The sequence below is a fragment of the Xiphophorus couchianus genome, chromosome 21 (assembly GCF_001444195.1).
Source record: "Xiphophorus couchianus chromosome 21, X_couchianus-1.0, whole genome shotgun sequence".
NCBI lineage: Eukaryota > Metazoa > Chordata > Actinopteri > Cyprinodontiformes > Poeciliidae > Xiphophorus > Xiphophorus couchianus.
The window spans coordinates 11,432,592-11,449,441 of record NC_040248.1 but is presented as its reverse complement, the minus strand read 5'-3'; the positions used below and the strand labels follow the sequence as shown (position 1 = coordinate 11,449,441).

The window sequence follows — 16,850 nt, the reverse complement described above, 5'->3', positions numbered from 1 at the left end:
TTGGACAATGATTCAAAACCCGAAACAGAACTAGTATGGGAATGGATGTAGCAGAGTGAGATCGAACCTTTGGAGTATGCCCTACCAAGACCTTCCGAAGAAAGTTATAATTACAGCTAAAAGCCAGGTTCACGTTGATATCCCAATAATTTAAGAGTTCTATTATTTCTGCAAATAAATGTTTATATTCAGCTGATATTAGTTATTAGCATACATTTAAGGTGTATCATATGCAACAATATGCATCTACAAAATCTCCAGATTAATGATATTCATACCACTGATGAATGTATGTAAACTTCCAACCTGCATTATTAATGTCAGACTCTATAAGGCTCAGTTTGCATGTAAAAAAAAACAAAAGTTATTTATCATTTCATAAGAAAAATAAACCATAGTTTAACAAGTTTGGGTCCTTGCCCTCTTTCAACCTGCATTTATTCTGTTTAACGGTATCAAACTGTAATTGGTCAGAAATTATTGTTCATCTACTTCGTTTAAAATTTTAGACCTAATGGAAACATGCTCTTGGCGTAGTATCCAAAATATAGAATCAAATGAATATTCCCATTATTCTTTCTACAATAGAGGTCAAAGTTTGTAAAATGCTCCTTCTGTAAATGATGTTTACCCTGCTTTAACTCAGCTACATGAAGAGTGTGTCGACTTTCAGAAGCTTAAGACCTGTACTCTGGTGTGCAGAGGTTTTATTGGCCAAAAATAGGTGAAAACTGGATAAAAAGGCACAGGGAAACTGTGTATGCTAGGACAGAGGGAAGACAGTGTAACAGTAAGAATGACAATAAAGATGGCTAATCATAATTCTCAATACAACAACCAGAAACATACAAATGCAACCTGAAAATTTTAGGGTTCATTATCGCTTGCAACATAACGAGATGCTAGTGATGACAGACAAAATATAGGACAAAAAAAACTGATGCATCATAGGTGACGTTTGGCAGAGCAACATGCCGTTGTTTGGTTATTTTTCCTGGAGGGCAGACTTCCCAGTTTGCAGTCATATTCTGAACATCTCTTCTATCCGTTCTTCAGACCATGGTGGTCAGCTTGTCTATCAGATCGTCAATAGTGTAGACCATGAGCTTGATGTCGTCCTTCTCGGACATGCGGTGCTGGCCGTTCCGCCTCAGAATGATGTCCACGTCGGGGCTGAGGACGCGCTCTGCGACCTGCATGGAGATGTGCCAGGGGACGTCCTCGTCTTTGAGGCCGTGAATGAGCCGTACAGGGCAGGTGATGGGAATGGGGCTATGAAGGACACAGTGGTTTTCCGCCTCACGCAAGAAGTCCATGCTGAACTTGTACGAACCTTCCTCTGTGTATTTGCTGGGCAGTGACCACTCCCCTTTTGCCTCTAGCTCCTTGCGAGTCTGTGGGTTTAAATATGGAGATCACACAAAACATTAAAAGAAAAAAAAAAAAAAAACTGATTGTGAAACACATCTGACATACAGCGTGATCCAACATGGTCTCACCTCTAATGGAAGAGAGTTAAACGCCGTGACAAAGTGATCAGCAGCAGAAGCGATGCCGACCAGTGCAGCGATTTTCTCTGGTCTTGCGATGGCTGCCAGCAGCATGAGCCAACCGCCCAAACTGGATCCCACCAGGATCTGCAAAGAAGAAGCAAAAACACCACAAAATGAGTTATATGAGAAAAAAACCCATCTGAAAACACAAAGTAAAATTAAATAAATTAGGCAAAGAAGACAAACAGAAGCCAATGGTGACAGAATCCTAATACAATATGTGACCACACAGCGCCATCTTCTGGAGAAATGGCAAAAACAACAAAAGATTTTTATAAAAAGATCTCACTAGCTTTTTTAGACTATGACATAAAATCTCCCACAAAAAAACATTATTTGTGGTTGTAAAATGGCAAAATTAGGAAAAGTTCAAGATGTGTGAGGATTTTGTATTAGATTTCACTTTGTTTTATGTGTGTTTTTTATGCTTTTCCTTGCTTTCAGACGGTCTTTCAGACCAATAATCCCCATTACCCAACTTAAAAATACAGTTTCCATTTAAAGGGTAAGCTGAAAAGTTTACAATTTGAAAGGTATTTGTGTTGAGATGTAACCTACAGTTAGAAGACAGCAGAGTTTTCCTTTATGAGTCTACAGCTGTTTGAGATCCTTACCATATTGTTTTGTCAAGTGTCAAATAAAACATATGACGCTAGATGTTGCTTAAATTGTTCGAAAGGAAAAATAAAATAAAAAAATCAAAGGATGAAAAATATGTACCTGTGGTCCTTCTGTTAACTCATCTAACACATAAAGAACATCTTTTTTCCAGATACCAACTGTTCCGTCAGCTAGCGTCCCCTCTGAAGCACCATGTCCTGTGTAGTCAAACCTGAAAGAACAGAAGCAGAACAAGAGATGCCTGTGAGAAGTAGACTGTAAGCACATGGCAAACCATTTGTAGATGGACATTTTTTTCCTCATGCCTCATATTTATTTTAAATAATTAGTGATCAGATGCTTGAACATCAGTTGAAAATAACTATCAGCTAGGATAGTTCTAGTCACAGGCCTTACAAATGTATCTAAAAAACTTAATATCAGTAAATCTATTTAAAAAGTGAAACACATTTATTTCATCTTGCATATTTTATTTCTGTTATTTTTTATGATGATGGCTTACAGCTAGTCAATTAAAATTTAGTTTCCCATAAAATTAAGACAATAAAAAAGACAAAATGAAGATTTTCAAAACAGAAATGTTATTTTATAGCCTACAACATCTTTGGGAAGAAAAACGAATGGGAAGATCATCTGAGAACAACTAGAAGAAGAAAATTCCCAGATGTATCTGTGAGAAGCCATGTGTATTACAGACACTAACAAAATTGTGATCAAGCCCAAGAACTGAACTCATTAGAATTTCAGCATGTAAAAGTGAATTTCAGAAGAAGGCTCGATGCTAAATATTAATTCTTCAAATAAATGTTTCATATTTACATAAATAGTATTTTTTCCTCAGTGTCTACAGAGACAATTAACTGTAAAGCTGTTAAAACAACACAAATTGTGTGTCACTTCCAAAGCTTTTGGCCATGATTGGACATGTAGAAAGCACACAAGGTAAGTCAGACAAACTGGTGTGAGTGTTAAGCAAGGTAATGGAAAAAAGAATGAATCAGCATGTTTATCTTTGAAAAATATATGTAGTTCATCACAAAAGAACTCATACTATAGTGCACTTGGTAGCACTGTTGCCTTGCAGCAAGAAGATACTTCAGGCCTGATGTCTTTGTGCATGTTCTCCCTGTGCATGCATGGGTTCTCCCTGGGTACTCTGAATCCTCCCAAAGTCCATAACATAATGACTGTTAGGTTAATTGACCTCTCTTAATTGTCCTTAGTTTATGGTTGTCTCTACATTTCCCTGCGATGGACCGGCAGCCTGCCCAGTGTGTACCCCGTGTCTTGTCCAATGACCACCGGAGACGAAACACACTTTTCCTCAATAACAAACTTCTAATTTAATGTATTAGACATCCCCAAGTCAAAAGGGGTGTATAGTCCCTCCAGCAAGTTCTGGCTCTTCTAAGGGGCCTCCTCCTTGTGAAATGTGCCCAGGAAACCTTTGCACAAAAGTGTTCAAAAGTAAATGCTGTAAAACCAATTATGCTGTGCTAAATCCGAGAGTGTTCCAGATGTATTTTGTTCAGATCTGTTCAGTAGTCGAAGTGTCGTCTTCTGTGATGGGTTTGGGTGACTTACCTGAGGAACGAGTGCCCTAACGACTTGCAAAACTCTCCCAGAGCCTCAGCTTTCTTGCCATTCATGTTGGAGCCATAGCCTGGCAGAAACACCACTCCTGGGCTCTTCCCCTTCACCCTTGTGTAAGCTAGCTTTGGAAGGTCTGGTCTGGATGCATACTGAACTGTTGATTTGTGTCTTCTGTCCGCTGTACAACACAATGTTATTAGTTACCTAAGAATGCGTTTTATAATCAAATGTCAACACAAAAGGCAACAAAGAAGGCATAAAGACGAAACTGTGTTGGATAAAGCGTAAGCTGGCAGACATTTTATGAAAATTAGTTAAAGCATGGCAGCATTTCAACACGTTATCACGCCCAGTCGAAGTTAATTAATGCACAACGTGTTCAAAAACACTACAATAATTTCAGATGACGTTAAAAGCTGTTATCAGAATGAAGAATAGCAGTGATTATGGTTGGAAGGTACGGTATATTACACGCCTTTAGTTCAGATTCCCTACATTTTTAAGGACGTCACAGTCGCCACACCCCCTCTTGTTTATTTATTCAATTTGACGGACGCTTGAGCGATGTAAATTTAATACTACAAGTAGAAAGGAATTGCACAAACCTTGCAGGTGTTGAGAAGGCAGAGCTGCGACTCTTGCATTTCTTAACATTAGTGAAAGTCCTCTGCTACAAGACCTCAGCGACACGGCTGCCATACTGTTCCACGAACACTAACGAAGTATCGCGAGAAAAGCTGCAGCAACTCTCGTTTGCTAAGAGAGTGGTTAACTTAACAGTAATGGGGGGTAGTGATGGGATTTTCGGCTCCTTTTTGAGATGCGGCTCTAATGGCTCTTCTTACTGTGGAGAGCCGGCTCTTTCGGCTCCCAAACGGCTCCCCATATATATTTTTGACATTATTAATTAATTAATAGCTTAAACCTAATTTTATAATATTTTGTTTCATTATTGACATTGTTAAGCACTTATGATGAGTAAAAATGACGCATAACAATGCTATAGCAATACCGATGCGTGTGATGTCCGCATGTGCCTGTGCAGGTTGTTTGTCGAGCCTGCACGATAGGAAATGCTGACTTTGCACAGTCTGCACTCTGCCCTGGAGCTTGATGTAGCATTAAAATGAGTCCAAATCTTGCTCCGTTTTCTGTCACTCATTTATTTTCACCTATTCAGTTCTCACACTGACTCCCCTTCTTTCTGTGCTTCTTGACCGCTGAGTGAGTGTCTGTACATGAACACCTGCCGACGAACGCTATACAGCTTGGCCAATTGCCTGCCGTTTCCACAAAAAAAGTGGAGATAAACTTTTTTTCAGTGTTTTCCCGCCACATTATTAATTGAAACTATGTGTGATTGGTCAGATGTGTGGAGCACACGCTTGACATGAGGGCAGTGGACCGACCGAGGGAAAAAAAACTCTCCGCTCTAGCACTGACAGAAGAGCAAAACGCGAAGGAGAGGGAGAAGGGGGAGGAGAGACAGCGAGGCACCGCAGGACAAAAAAAAAAAAACGATGTGGGGAAAAACTATCGGCTCTGGCACTTGCAGAGCACAAGCACAACGACAGGGAGGCGGAGAGACAGAGATATACTGTAGAAAAAAACCCGGCTCCCAAATAGGATCCTAAAACGGCTCCCATTGTGGAGCCGGTTCCAATCGTTCACTTCAAAGAGCCGGCTCTTAGAGCCGGATCGTTCGCGACCGAAACATCACTACTGGGGGGTCTGTAACCCCATGGCTCTGAGGCCGCATGCGGGAAGCTTGTCCCTTAGCTTTTTGCTGCTTTAACCACGAGTATGCTTTAAGGCAAGAGTTTGTGGTTAGACAGTTTGTTAGTTGTCCATCTATTTCTGTAAACATGTGCCAGTGTGATGACCAATAAATAACCAATAGAGAGGGTAATGAAACTGTCAAGTGTATCACGTTTCAGTTCAATGTCCTAAATATAGCACTCTAACTATAACCCTGATAATTATGCCTATGATACCTTAATCTGTTTTTTATTGTAGTAGCAAAATGTCATACGTTTTGTGACATTTTACGGTTAACCTCTTGTTCCCTTTGACTTGGGGAACAAGGAGTTATTAGTAGGCTGATTTAAAGTGAAATTGAAAGAGGTTTTCTCCCATCTTCATTGTGCCATCCACAGTAGACTATTCTTGTACATATAAAAAGTGGCAACTGCAGCCCAACATCAAGAATGTCTGAAAACACCTGATTCTAAACACTGTGTGTGTCTGAGTATACCTGTGTATGTATGTATGCTTCTCCATAAGAATGGAGTTTCTGAATGAAGTTTGCATGCCATTTAGTCCATGTGTGTGTATTAGTCCTCTGGGTACTCTGGGTTCCTCCCACAGCTCAAAAACATACTAGGCTAATTGGTTACTTTAAATTGCCCTTGGGCATAAGTATGTGCATGGTTGCCTATCCTGAGTGTCCCTGTGTTGCCCAGACAAGGACTGGCGACATATCCAGGTTGCATTGCTTGTCGCCCAATTACCGCTGGAGAGCGACATCACCTCTTTTGCGACCCTGCAAAGATAAATGTGTATATATATGTATATACACTAAAAATAACACATTAAATAACAAAAATCAACGACTATATGTAGTCGTATCTTTGGACATGGAATAAATTGCCACAACTATGTATGTAACCAAAATACAACTTTTGCCACCATAAATATATTTCAGTCTGTTTGTTGAGAAACTATTACTTTTTTATGCACTGCTTTGTGAACGTTTGTCTGAGATCTGTAAATATAGCTACATTATTTATATAAAACGATATGAATGAACTAGTGCTACTTATGCTAATCTACTGCTACTTTGAGCGGTGAATGCACTCTATTCTGACTAAATACAATTTGTTAATTCTTTTGGTAAATTTAATAATTCTCAACTTTAATTTGAACAAAAATAATTCTGAGTAAATGTGCTTACTTTCTTCATGCACTTTTCTCCGGCCTTGTTTAAAGTGAGATATTTATAGATTAAGATGCTTTTGATGATCTAATCATTTATTGGATTCTGGCACTTTTGGCTTTCCATACAATACTGTAGTTTTGTACTGTTTTATTGCAGAATCTCTCAAGAGGGTTGGGAAACAGATATAGACTGAGTGCATGAAACAGTAAAGGAAAGAAAATAAGCAGAAAAGTTGCTGTGTGTTTGTGACTGTCATGTGAAGCGTTAGTTTGTAACATGACTCAGAGCGTCACAGGCGGAAGGTCACGGAGCAGCAAGACGGAACGGAAGCGGGAGTAAAGAGCCTATCCGCCATTGTGGAATAGTAAGGGATATTCCAATCACTTTCAGATTGACTGATTAAACACCATTCTCGGTCACACTGACGCCTTCTCATCAGCAGACACCGAGTCGCCCCAAGCAGCTGGAAGAGGCTGGTCGTCGTCCGAGCTCAGCCCAGCAGGGGGGGAAAAAAAAAAACGCCGCCTTGTAACGTTCACGGAGTGATTGGACGAGAAGGAGAGACGAATCAGGAAAGCAGCACCGAAGTGCAGAAACAGAGAGACGAGCAAGCACGGGGGGTGGGAGGGGAGAGAAGCCGCGGACAGTCTGACAAACAGCGAGCAGTTTCGGTTCCTGGAGGATGTCTGCGACCACAGTCGATCAGGTTCGTGTAGCTGCGCTGTATGCTAGCTTTGAGGACTTTACGGACCACTGTTTGACGGGCTTGCTGTGCCAAATCAAACAGGCTACAAAGTACTTGATATGTGGTGGTTGTTAGCTGAAAGGTAGGCCAACTGTACTGCCAACCTACACCGGCTGCAGCCGGTTGCCAATGCGGCACCGTTTACTGGTTGTCAGAGCGTTTGACATCCGGTTAGTAAGACCAAGAAACCTGTAAATGCTAACATCCGGGCAGAAGCTCTCACTTAGGTGTTATATTTGTAGGACCGTGTCTGTCTGCTCTGCCAGTGTGTTTTAATATCGTATCACTTGTTGTTTCAGAGAACCAAAGGACAAGGAAATAAAGGTAAGGCTTTGACTGTGAGTTTTAGCCACTGCAGGTTATGATATTCTGTGCTATTACTTGCTGACAGTGTTGTTGAACTGTAGTCCAAACTGCAGTCTGGGGCACTGTTGACACAACACAGCAGAGCGTACCTGTGATCAAAATGTAGCCATCTGACATCATGGCTGCTTGGGGATTACAGCTTCTTCTAATTACTTATATTAGATTTTTCCTTTTTATATTTAGTGCAAAACGGATCCATGCATCAAAAAGATGGTGTGAATGATGATGATTTTGAGCCTTACCTAAGCGGCCAGACAAATCAGGTAATGTACTTTTTTAAAATACACAATACTTAAATTAGGATAAGGATTGCCACAATCATTTTTAATTAGTAGTTTTTTACACCTAACTCACAAAATAATTTTGCCACAATTCTGAAAAACAAAAGAAAAATCAAACTCACAAGCCAACTCGTGAGTTCCCTTTTTGTATTTCAATTAAAGTGCCTTCTGTATGCTTATTTCCAAGTTCAGAGTTTTATTTTCCAATGTCTCATCATATGTTGTTATTAGCTTCTGTTGTACATGGCTAGCATACAGTTCAATTAGATATTATTCATATCCTCCGAGTCTAGGACAAAGTAGTATGTAATTGTGAAGTGGAAAGAAGATCTTTTTAAACCAAAAATGAATCAGTAATCAGTCCCCTGAGTCAATGCTTTTTGGAACTAAAGCTGCAATTCTTTTGGAGCATCCCTCAGCTTTCCATCCATCCACCTTCTTCCTCTTATCCGGGGACGGGTTTCAGGGGTAGCATCTTCAACCAGATTTGTAAAATTTAGAATTAGAAAATTTTGCCCATTACCCATTGCAGAATACCTTAAACTCAGTTACAGTGAATAAAATAAAAAATAAAATAAGAAAAAAACCATACAAAGACTGGTGAAACTATGATGTTTGCCTTACATATAAATCTGACGGGGTAATATTAATAGATGCTCTTTGAAATGTTTTCCAATGTGAACTCAGATGCTATGATGCATTCATATGAACAGCGCTTTTCATTAAACTAAGGGAGTACAACAAAACTGAGTTGTTGAAAAGGAAATTTATTAAAATGTAATTTTATTACATAGAACTTACTTAAACAGTAATAAAATGCAAAAGCATCTGCCTTTTGGAATAATATATTCACTCTCTTGTCTTTCTGTGCCATGCAGAATAACAGCTATTCACCAATGTCTGATCCTTACATGCCCAGCTACTATGCTCCATCCATTGGGTTTCCTTATTCTCTGGGAGAGGCTGCTTGGTCCACAGCTGGAGATCCGCCTATGCCCTACCTTACCACTTATGGACAAATGAGCAATGGGGAGCCGCACTTTATCCCTGATGGTGTTTTCAGCCAGCCAGGAGCCCTTGGAAACACTCCTCCCTTTCTCGGGCAACATGGCTTCAACTTCTTTCCTGGCAGTGCAGACTTTTCCACCTGGGGTACCAGTGTCTCTCAGGGTCAGTCAACTCAGAGCTCAGTTTACAGTAACAGCTATGGCTACGCTCCCAGCTCACTGGGCCGGGCAATCACAGATGGACAGGCGGGCTTTGGAAGTGACACCCAACTCAGTAAGGTCCCAATGCTGAACAGCATTGAGCAGGGTATGACAGGGCTAAAGCTGGGTACGGACATGGTGGCAGCTGTCACCAAAACCGTTGGCTCACCTTTAGGGGGTACAGTGGGCATGAACAGCACAGTGGCCAATAATCTCCCTCCATCTGTCAACTCGTCTGCACCTAAATCTGCCACTTGGGCAGCAATCGCCAAGAAACCGGCCAAATCCCAGCCCAAGGTCAAAACCAAAGCCAACATGGGGATGGGGGGAGGTGGTGCCATTCCCCCACCCCCAATTAAGCACAATTTGAACATTGGTACCTGGGACGATAAGGGCTCTTTAAACAAACCGCCGTTAGCTCAGCCTATGATGCCCCCACAACCTCTGGTGCAGCCCCCACTCCTTTCTCAGCATCAACCCTTACTGCAGAACCCCTTGCCCTCTCACCCTCCACACCAACCCCAGCATCAACACCAGCCTTTCCAGCTCCAGTCTATACAATCACCCCAGCACCCCCAGGCTCTGCCCCATGGCCCTCCTCACCTGCACCTCCCCTCCCAACCTGGCCTCCCACAGCACCTTCATCAACAACAACCTCAGCAGCTTGGCCCACCCCCCAATCGCTGGATTGCCCCAAGGAACCGTGGTGAGGGTTTTAGTCTGGGTGGTGGAGTTCCATTGAGTGCCTCCCCTTGCTCTGGAGAATTGCACCCCGTGTTGGAGAAACTCCGTACCGTCAACAACTACAACCCCAAAGACTTTGACTGGAACTTGAAAAATGGACGTGTTTTCATTATCAAGAGCTACTCAGAAGATGACATCCACCGTTCAATCAAGTATTCTATCTGGTGCAGTACAGAACATGGAAACAAGCGCCTGGATAGTGCTTACCGTTCGCTATGCAACAAGGGCCCTTTGTACCTGTTGTTCAGCGTCAACGGTAGTGGGCACTTCTGCGGTGTGGCCGAAATGCGATCGCCAGTGGACTACAACGCCTATGCAGGCGTCTGGTCTCAGGACAAGTGGAAGGGCAAGTTTGAGGTGAAGTGGATTTTCATCAAGGATGTGCCCAACAACCAGCTGCGTCACATCCGGTTGGAGAACAATGACAACAAGCCAGTGACCAACTCCAGGGACACTCAGGAAGTGCCTCTGGAGAAGGCCAAACAAGTGCTTAAAGTTATTGCCACTTACAAGCATACCACCTCAATCTTTGATGACTTTGCACATTATGAGAAACGTCAGGAAGAAGAGGAGGCTTTGAGAAAGGTGAGATAAATTACCTTGTATTGAGCCTAAAAGGGAACACACTTCTGGTGGGTCTTGTCATTTTCCATGTCTCTAACGACACCTCAAACACAGATTGGTTCCATCTGGCAAAGTGTGACGAGGTGGGATCAATTACTGGACTTCAGTCATGGGTATTTTTAAACAGTCGTTTATTTCCCAAAACAATATCTGGGCGCCATGGCATGGAGCATCAGCTGCTGACCAGACGCCGCCATTGTAGGTTGTAGTAGAAAACTTTTGATGGTCTTCACTGTGTTTCTTTTTATAAACAGCTCCTTCACATTCTTGATATAAATTGTTGGCCATTTTATAAAAAACAAACAAACTGGCCAAGTATTTCTGAATTTCTGCTGGTTTTTGTAAATATAATCAGCTGATGTCGTTCAACTTGATGTGAGGTTGTAACATCAGCGGTTGCATCGACAGTCTGGAATAAATGGAAGTTCCCCGAGGCCCGTCTGCAGATTGACGCTTCGCCGTTACTCATGAGCAAGTTCAGGAAACCCTGAACCTGCGTCAGCCATCTGGCGTTGTTAAGATTGCTAAGAGTCACCCAAGTGGAGTTAGGTGACTGTCGTGTTTCCTGAAATAACCCACATTCCTGGCATTCTGTTTTTCCAGACAAAGGCAGACATAAAGTTGGATCTACTTTTGAACCACAAGCTTTCCCAGGCATCCACAGACTCCTCATGCTTTATTAGCCTTTTAACAACATAAGCTCCCAGGCTCCAAAGTGGTTAAATTGTGCCCTGGCACAGTAAGCAGAGTTTGTTTTTTTATATTTTGTTCTGCATAATATATTATGAAGCTCTTTAATCACATTGAGCTGTCATTCTGAAAAACACCCTTGGTTTAACATCATCAGAGGGGAAATTTAATTATATCCCAATAGTGGTAATGGTGTAATACAAATGGAAGTTTAAAAAAAACAACAGTGAATTATATCTCTAGTCGTGTCCTTCTGCATCCATTCCTATATTCATAAAACACATCCACACGACCCCCTCCCTCTCTGGTTCTCCAACTGTTGGTGCTGCACTGATGCTGTATTGACTCCTTGTTGTTGACCTTGTTAATATGCACTCAGCTCCTTTCTCATAAATATTTCAAGTCAATGTTTTCAGGCTCCTGAAAACAAACTGTCAGTAGGAAGCCAGCTTCATCCCGCGTCGCGCAGGCGTAGAGCCGCGCTACTTTTGTATCCCTGACCCTCATTACATGACGGGATCGCCGCAGGTCGAGGCCTCGCCCTTCTTCACCTGACAAGGTTAATCGTTGCCTGTTGTTTGGCCTGTCCTACCCAGCCTTTCAGAGATGTCAGGCTTGTGCAACAACACCTTTTCCTAACACCATCTCAAGGTGTGTTTTTTTTTCATTTTCTTCTTCTTTTTGTGATTGTTTTTGATTGGAAAGATAACCTTGCGTCTAAATTTTATTTGGGGCTTTTATTGAATGTCGATTTGTCCATTTTTAATATGTCCATAGCTGGTACTGTGCAGCTTCTTTGCACAATTTCAGAATTGAAAAAATGTTAAAAAATAACTTTACACAAACATTTTTCTCATTAGTTTGAGGAGATGAATTGCATAATTTGTTTTGTGATGAATTGCTCAGTCAGGTTATATTTTAACTCGAAGAACTACATTGATTTGAGCTGCAGGCCTTGTATAGACTAAATATCATGAGGCTTTTTGTCCCGAGTCACAGGCCATCTGGGGATTGAGTTACTGCTGGGGCCTGGGTCTCTCTGCGTTTTTCCCAGGGAACTGATATGGTCAACCTCAAAGAGAGCACTGTTTCATCTGAGAAATGGGAGGGAAAAAAATGTTTTGTACCTGTGCTGTTCTTCACATGACACTCACGGCATTCATCTTCTTTTAATCTATAGCAAGCCATTGAATATTTGACATTGTAGGAACGGCATGATGTTTTGTTTAGAATATCCGCCTCCTTTTATCCCTGACTACGTGAGACTTCGGGCTACGAGCAGAAAGGAGTGGCAGCAGTTTCCTAACAGTGTAAACATGGCTGAATATTTAGTCAGTGCATTCCTTGGGATCTAACTCTTTTCTCCTGTTTTCTAGTCAGTTTTTTTCTATGGTTGTTTTAACTTAAAACATGCACTTTGTATTTTTATCTTACTACTTGGAATTAACATAAAATATAGAGTACAGAATTCCTTGTGCTTTTTCACATTCTGTCATGTTGGCAACCATAAACTTTAGTAGGTTTTGTGGAGTCTTCATGTAATGTGATGTACAATTGCAAAAGGTAATTTGAAAATTAACTGAGAGTTGTGGCATTCATTTGTCTTATACCACTTAATACAATCCAGCTACCAATAGCCTTCAGAACTCACCTAAATAGTTAAGAGTCCAAACTGCTCACCACCCTGAACACACCATCTCCATGGTGAAACATGGTGATGGTTGTATCATGCATATGCTGCTTTCATCTTAAAAAAATGTTAATAAAACATGTAGAAAGTGTAGGGAATTGAAGTATTTTTTTAAGCTGTTTTTTTTTAACTTGATATTTAAGAGAAAATGCTTCTTAATAGTTATGAATTGTGTTCTGAGTTTATAGAAAATTTTGTGATGTTTTTGATGTGAAGTTGTATGCAAAATATCGTATTTTTGTGATGCTTTGTGAAAGAAAGGCTTCTTTATCTCAGATGTACATGAGCTCGTTTTAAATGCCAGATTTATTCCGACTAGTCTCAACATCAACACCATATGTGTCCTTTAAATACGCCACTGAAAATTGCAGTGGCGTATGACACCTGGAGTGTCCTGGTGGTGTTTTGTTTTTTTGAAACATTAAAATGTCAAAAAAACAAAACAAAATAAAATACAAGTGTGAACCCAACCAAAATAAAAATAATTTAAGTGCCACATTTTCAAGATGAAGGCATCTTCATACGTCCTGTAGTGATCCGTTGAAAATTGCTGACATTGGACCTGCTGGGTCCACTGGGTTCCAGTTCAGGATCTCCATGGATTTGGCTTCTTCCAGTGCATCTGTTGCTGTCCACGCCTTGGGCTGGTAGTTGTGTTCCCTGCATGCATTCCTGAATAGTTTTTGCAATGCTGCAGACTCAAGTCGGGGGAGACTGTTGCCATGGAGGGGGTGTAGCTTGGTTGGTTGGTTGGCTGGCATGTGTCGCGGTAATAACCACATGAATGCATGGAGCCAACATTTCCCTGTATGAATTTTTAGACGGAAACAAGATGAGCAGTTTAATTCCCTTCACCTGTAAGTTCTTTTGATGTTGTGGCTTATCGAATTTATATATTAACATATTTCCCTGGAAGGCTACATGCAAACACTCTTATTGCTCTTTAAGGTATTAAAAAAATCCTATGTAGACATAACCAAAACTTGCAGTTAGCAATATATCTTAGTCAACCTGCTGAATGTCCAATTCTCACACTAATTTGCTGTGTATTTGATGAAGTAAAATCTTGCTGTGTAAATTACACCCGCCTGATTAAACTCCACCTACACCTAATAAACAAGAACAGCAGTTTTCTGTTCCAGAGCAATATATAGCAAAAGCTGTCTGATGAATAGAAAGTGCTCCCTGCATGCTAATAAAATTGTAATATGTTTTTTGATGCATCTCAAAACAAATGAAAACCATTTTGATTGAAGATTGAAATTTATTTCTGCAAATAGATCGGCCTAAAAATGGCACCCAGGAAAAAGACAGACTCATAAATGTACGTCTTGAAGTAATACAAGGCATTATGAGCCACGCAAAGAGACATTAAGCCATTACAGACTTCCATTTGGTGCTTTCCTTGCTATTAGCAGTATTGATTCTCTTCTTAATTGCGTTTTTATTATTTTTACATGGGTATGGAACGAAGAGCTACCTTTTCATTACTTCTAGTTTAGGTGATATGTTTACAAATTAAAAATTATATATATAAAATTATATAAAAAATTATATATATAATATAATTTCTGAACATTTAAGCAATGCCAAAATTACAGATGCTTCTCAGTAAGCTAAAATATGATTTAAATATTAGTTTATTTTAGTAATTGAGTTTAAAAGTACAATATATTTATTATATACGTTCTTTGCATGTGTTGTTTATAGGTTTTGTCTTTCTTAATACCAATGTCTCTGGCTTACGGTTAACCCAAAATTCTGCTTCTCAGAAAGTTTCAATATTACAAAAAAACTAATCAAAAAATAAGATTTTTAGTACAGAAAGGTTATTGTCTGTAGAATCATGGGAAAGACGTCTGATATGACAGATGTCCAGCAGACAGTTGCTAACACTCACCGTAAGGTAAATCTGAAACAGTCATTGCTAAAGAAGTTAGCTGTCCGAAGAGCGCTTTATTGCAGCATGATGGAAAATTAAGTGGAAGAAAAAAGTGTTGAAGAAAAGTTTGCTGATTGGTTGTTTTGATTGGTTTTTGAAGCAGTCTTTTCAGAAGTTTGTGGGGGATTTTCACTAAGTGTGGAGAGCTTCTACATCAAAGATATGAGCTGAAGGTTACTATTAAAACAGCATGAACTTTGGGTCTCCATGTCACACCTTAATGATAAAAAATTAATGCACAATGAGCCCAATTTATAATTGAATGCATAAACTGTACAGTACATGAACATACATTCAGTAGGCTGTTGTTTATGTATTAAAAATCCTGTTTTGTTGGTCTCCCAAGTGTCTGAGAACATGTATTTTGGGTTTTTATTAGCTGTAAGTCAGAATCACTGAAACTAACAGGATATTGCTTCAAACACATCACTGTGTTTAACGAATGTGTCATTTCTCAGTGATTACCTTTGTGAATAATTCTAATTGGATGAAATGAGGTAGAAAGTGTCAATCTCACTGATGATGCTGACTTTGAAACATTACTTTCTCCGCTCTCGCTAACTGCTCATCTGTGTGTGTTTCGTCCTCCAGGAGCGCAGCAGGAATAAGCAGTGACCTTGAGGCAGACCCTCTGCAACACTAACGATGAAGGACCTTTAAATCAAATTAGCCTAACCCCACGGTGGAGCGACTGTTGCGGTCTGTCCTCCCGAGACAACAATGCATCTGAAGAAAAGCGACATTCGGTGGACTCAACCTGTATCCATTGATTGGTGCATCAGACCCCGTATTCCTGTCTCACAAGAAAAAGAGTGTAATCTGTTCGAAACTCTCTCTTTTTAAGCATTTTCAGTCCTTCTAAGCAGCCTCTGCCAATACCCTTGACTATCTAACTCTGTTCTTTGAATATTTTCTGTTTGTTTGTGAGCTTCTAACAGATTAACCAGAGAAGACATTGATTTCACCGATTTTACTTTGTATTATTTTTATTTTTACTGTCTGCCTCAAATGGTTGGGATATTGGTGAGCTTCATCTGGCCTCGAAGAGAATTAATGATGTGAAAATTGACTCAATCTGCCAGATTGAGGGCTGGAAATTGATGGGTGTGGGATGAGATAAATAGGAAGCGGCCACAATCATACCAATCGTAGGGTCTATCCTACCTTTCCCCTTTCTTTCTGCATCTTTTTCTGTGTACAAAACGCTTATGATTATGCAGCTGGCTGGTGAACCGCCGGCTTACGCACCTTTTTTCTTTTTTTTTTCTTTCTTGTGGTTCTGTCATTCTGAAGTGCATTTGTCCGAGGAGAAAACCCGCTGCTTTGCCAGAGTTAGACTTGTTGACTGTCGTTGCTCTGATGTGGATGTACTCTAACTGTACCCCAGGTTCGATCGTGCTAAATGACCCGTTGAACTTTTGGGAGAACCTCCACGGTCAGCTAATCGACCGGATGGAAATTCAGCCAAAAAAATAAAAAAAAGGAAGAGAAAGAACCATCAAATGCAAATATGTGATTATTTTCTCCTATTGGTAACTCACTAGCTAAATAAAAAAATGAACTAAGTTTAGCGCTGATAATGTCTTTGTGTTGTGACTTCCTTTCATCAGACTTTAGACTTTTACACAGTGTACTTTCTGAGGGTATCACATTTTAGTTCCTTGCAGTTCAGATCCATACATTTCAATTTGTGTAAGTGCCTGTAAATAAACGACTTACTTACTGGAACTGACTCACCCCAGAGTTTTAGAGGAAGACTGTAAAACCCTCCAAGTCTGGAAAGCCCCATGCTGTAAATACAGAACTTGGATGTAGTTGAGGCTTAAGTTATTCACTCTCGTGGCAGATTTAGGTT

General features: G+C 40.5%; 2 protein-coding genes across 4 annotated transcripts; one reads left to right on the top strand and one right to left on the bottom strand.

Annotated features, from left to right (window-relative positions):
- Window positions 1-673: 673 nt before the first annotated feature.
- Window positions 674-4,527, bottom strand: abhd10b (abhydrolase domain containing 10, depalmitoylase b). Its single transcript, XM_028005640.1, has 5 exons — window positions 4,373-4,527; window positions 3,759-3,945; window positions 2,274-2,385; window positions 1,500-1,637; window positions 674-1,394 (listed from the first exon to the last, which is right to left on the bottom strand). The coding sequence occupies exons 1-5, from the start codon at window positions 4,464-4,466 to the stop codon at window positions 1,053-1,055; spliced, it is 873 nt and encodes a 290-aa protein (XP_027861441.1). The 5' UTR covers window positions 4,467-4,527; the 3' UTR covers window positions 674-1,052.
- A 2,355-nt stretch (window positions 4,528-6,882) lies between these two features.
- ythdf3 (YTH N6-methyladenosine RNA binding protein F3) lies at window positions 6,883-16,572 on the top strand. Of its 3 annotated transcripts, none has more exons than XM_028005432.1 (6): window positions 6,883-7,069; window positions 7,148-7,411; window positions 7,750-7,774; window positions 8,000-8,079; window positions 8,976-10,634; window positions 15,587-16,572. In XM_028005432.1, the coding sequence occupies exons 2-6, from the start codon at window positions 7,388-7,390 to the stop codon at window positions 15,608-15,610; spliced, it is 1,812 nt and encodes a 603-aa protein (XP_027861233.1). In that variant the 5' UTR covers window positions 6,883-7,069; window positions 7,148-7,387; the 3' UTR covers window positions 15,611-16,572. The 3 variants fall into 3 exon arrangements, with proteins under 3 accessions (XP_027861233.1, XP_027861232.1, XP_027861234.1); XM_028005431.1 differs by having other exon boundaries at window positions 7,145-7,411; XM_028005433.1 differs by lacking the exons at window positions 6,883-7,069; window positions 7,148-7,411 and adding an exon at window positions 7,419-7,532.
- Window positions 16,573-16,850: the final 278 nt, after the last annotated feature.

Coding starts and splice junctions, on each gene's coding strand:
- abhd10b (XM_028005640.1), bottom strand. CDS start 4,466: ATGGCAGCCGTGTCGCTGAGGTCTTGTAGCAGAGGACTTTCACTAATG. Junction 3,946..4,372: donor GCCTTCTCAACACCTGCAAG/GTTTGTGCAATT, acceptor TGTGTTGTACAG/CGGACAGAAGACACAAATCA. Junction 1,395..1,499: donor TTAACTCTCTTCCATTAGAG/GTGAGACCATGT, acceptor TTAAACCCACAG/ACTCGCAAGGAGCTAGAGGC.
- ythdf3 (XM_028005432.1), top strand. CDS start 7,388: ATGTCTGCGACCACAGTCGATCAG. Junction 7,412..7,749: donor CTGCGACCACAGTCGATCAG/GTTCGTGTAGCT, acceptor TTGTTGTTTCAG/AGAACCAAAGGACAAGGAAA. Junction 8,080..8,975: donor TAAGCGGCCAGACAAATCAG/GTAATGTACTTT, acceptor TGTGCCATGCAG/AATAACAGCTATTCACCAAT.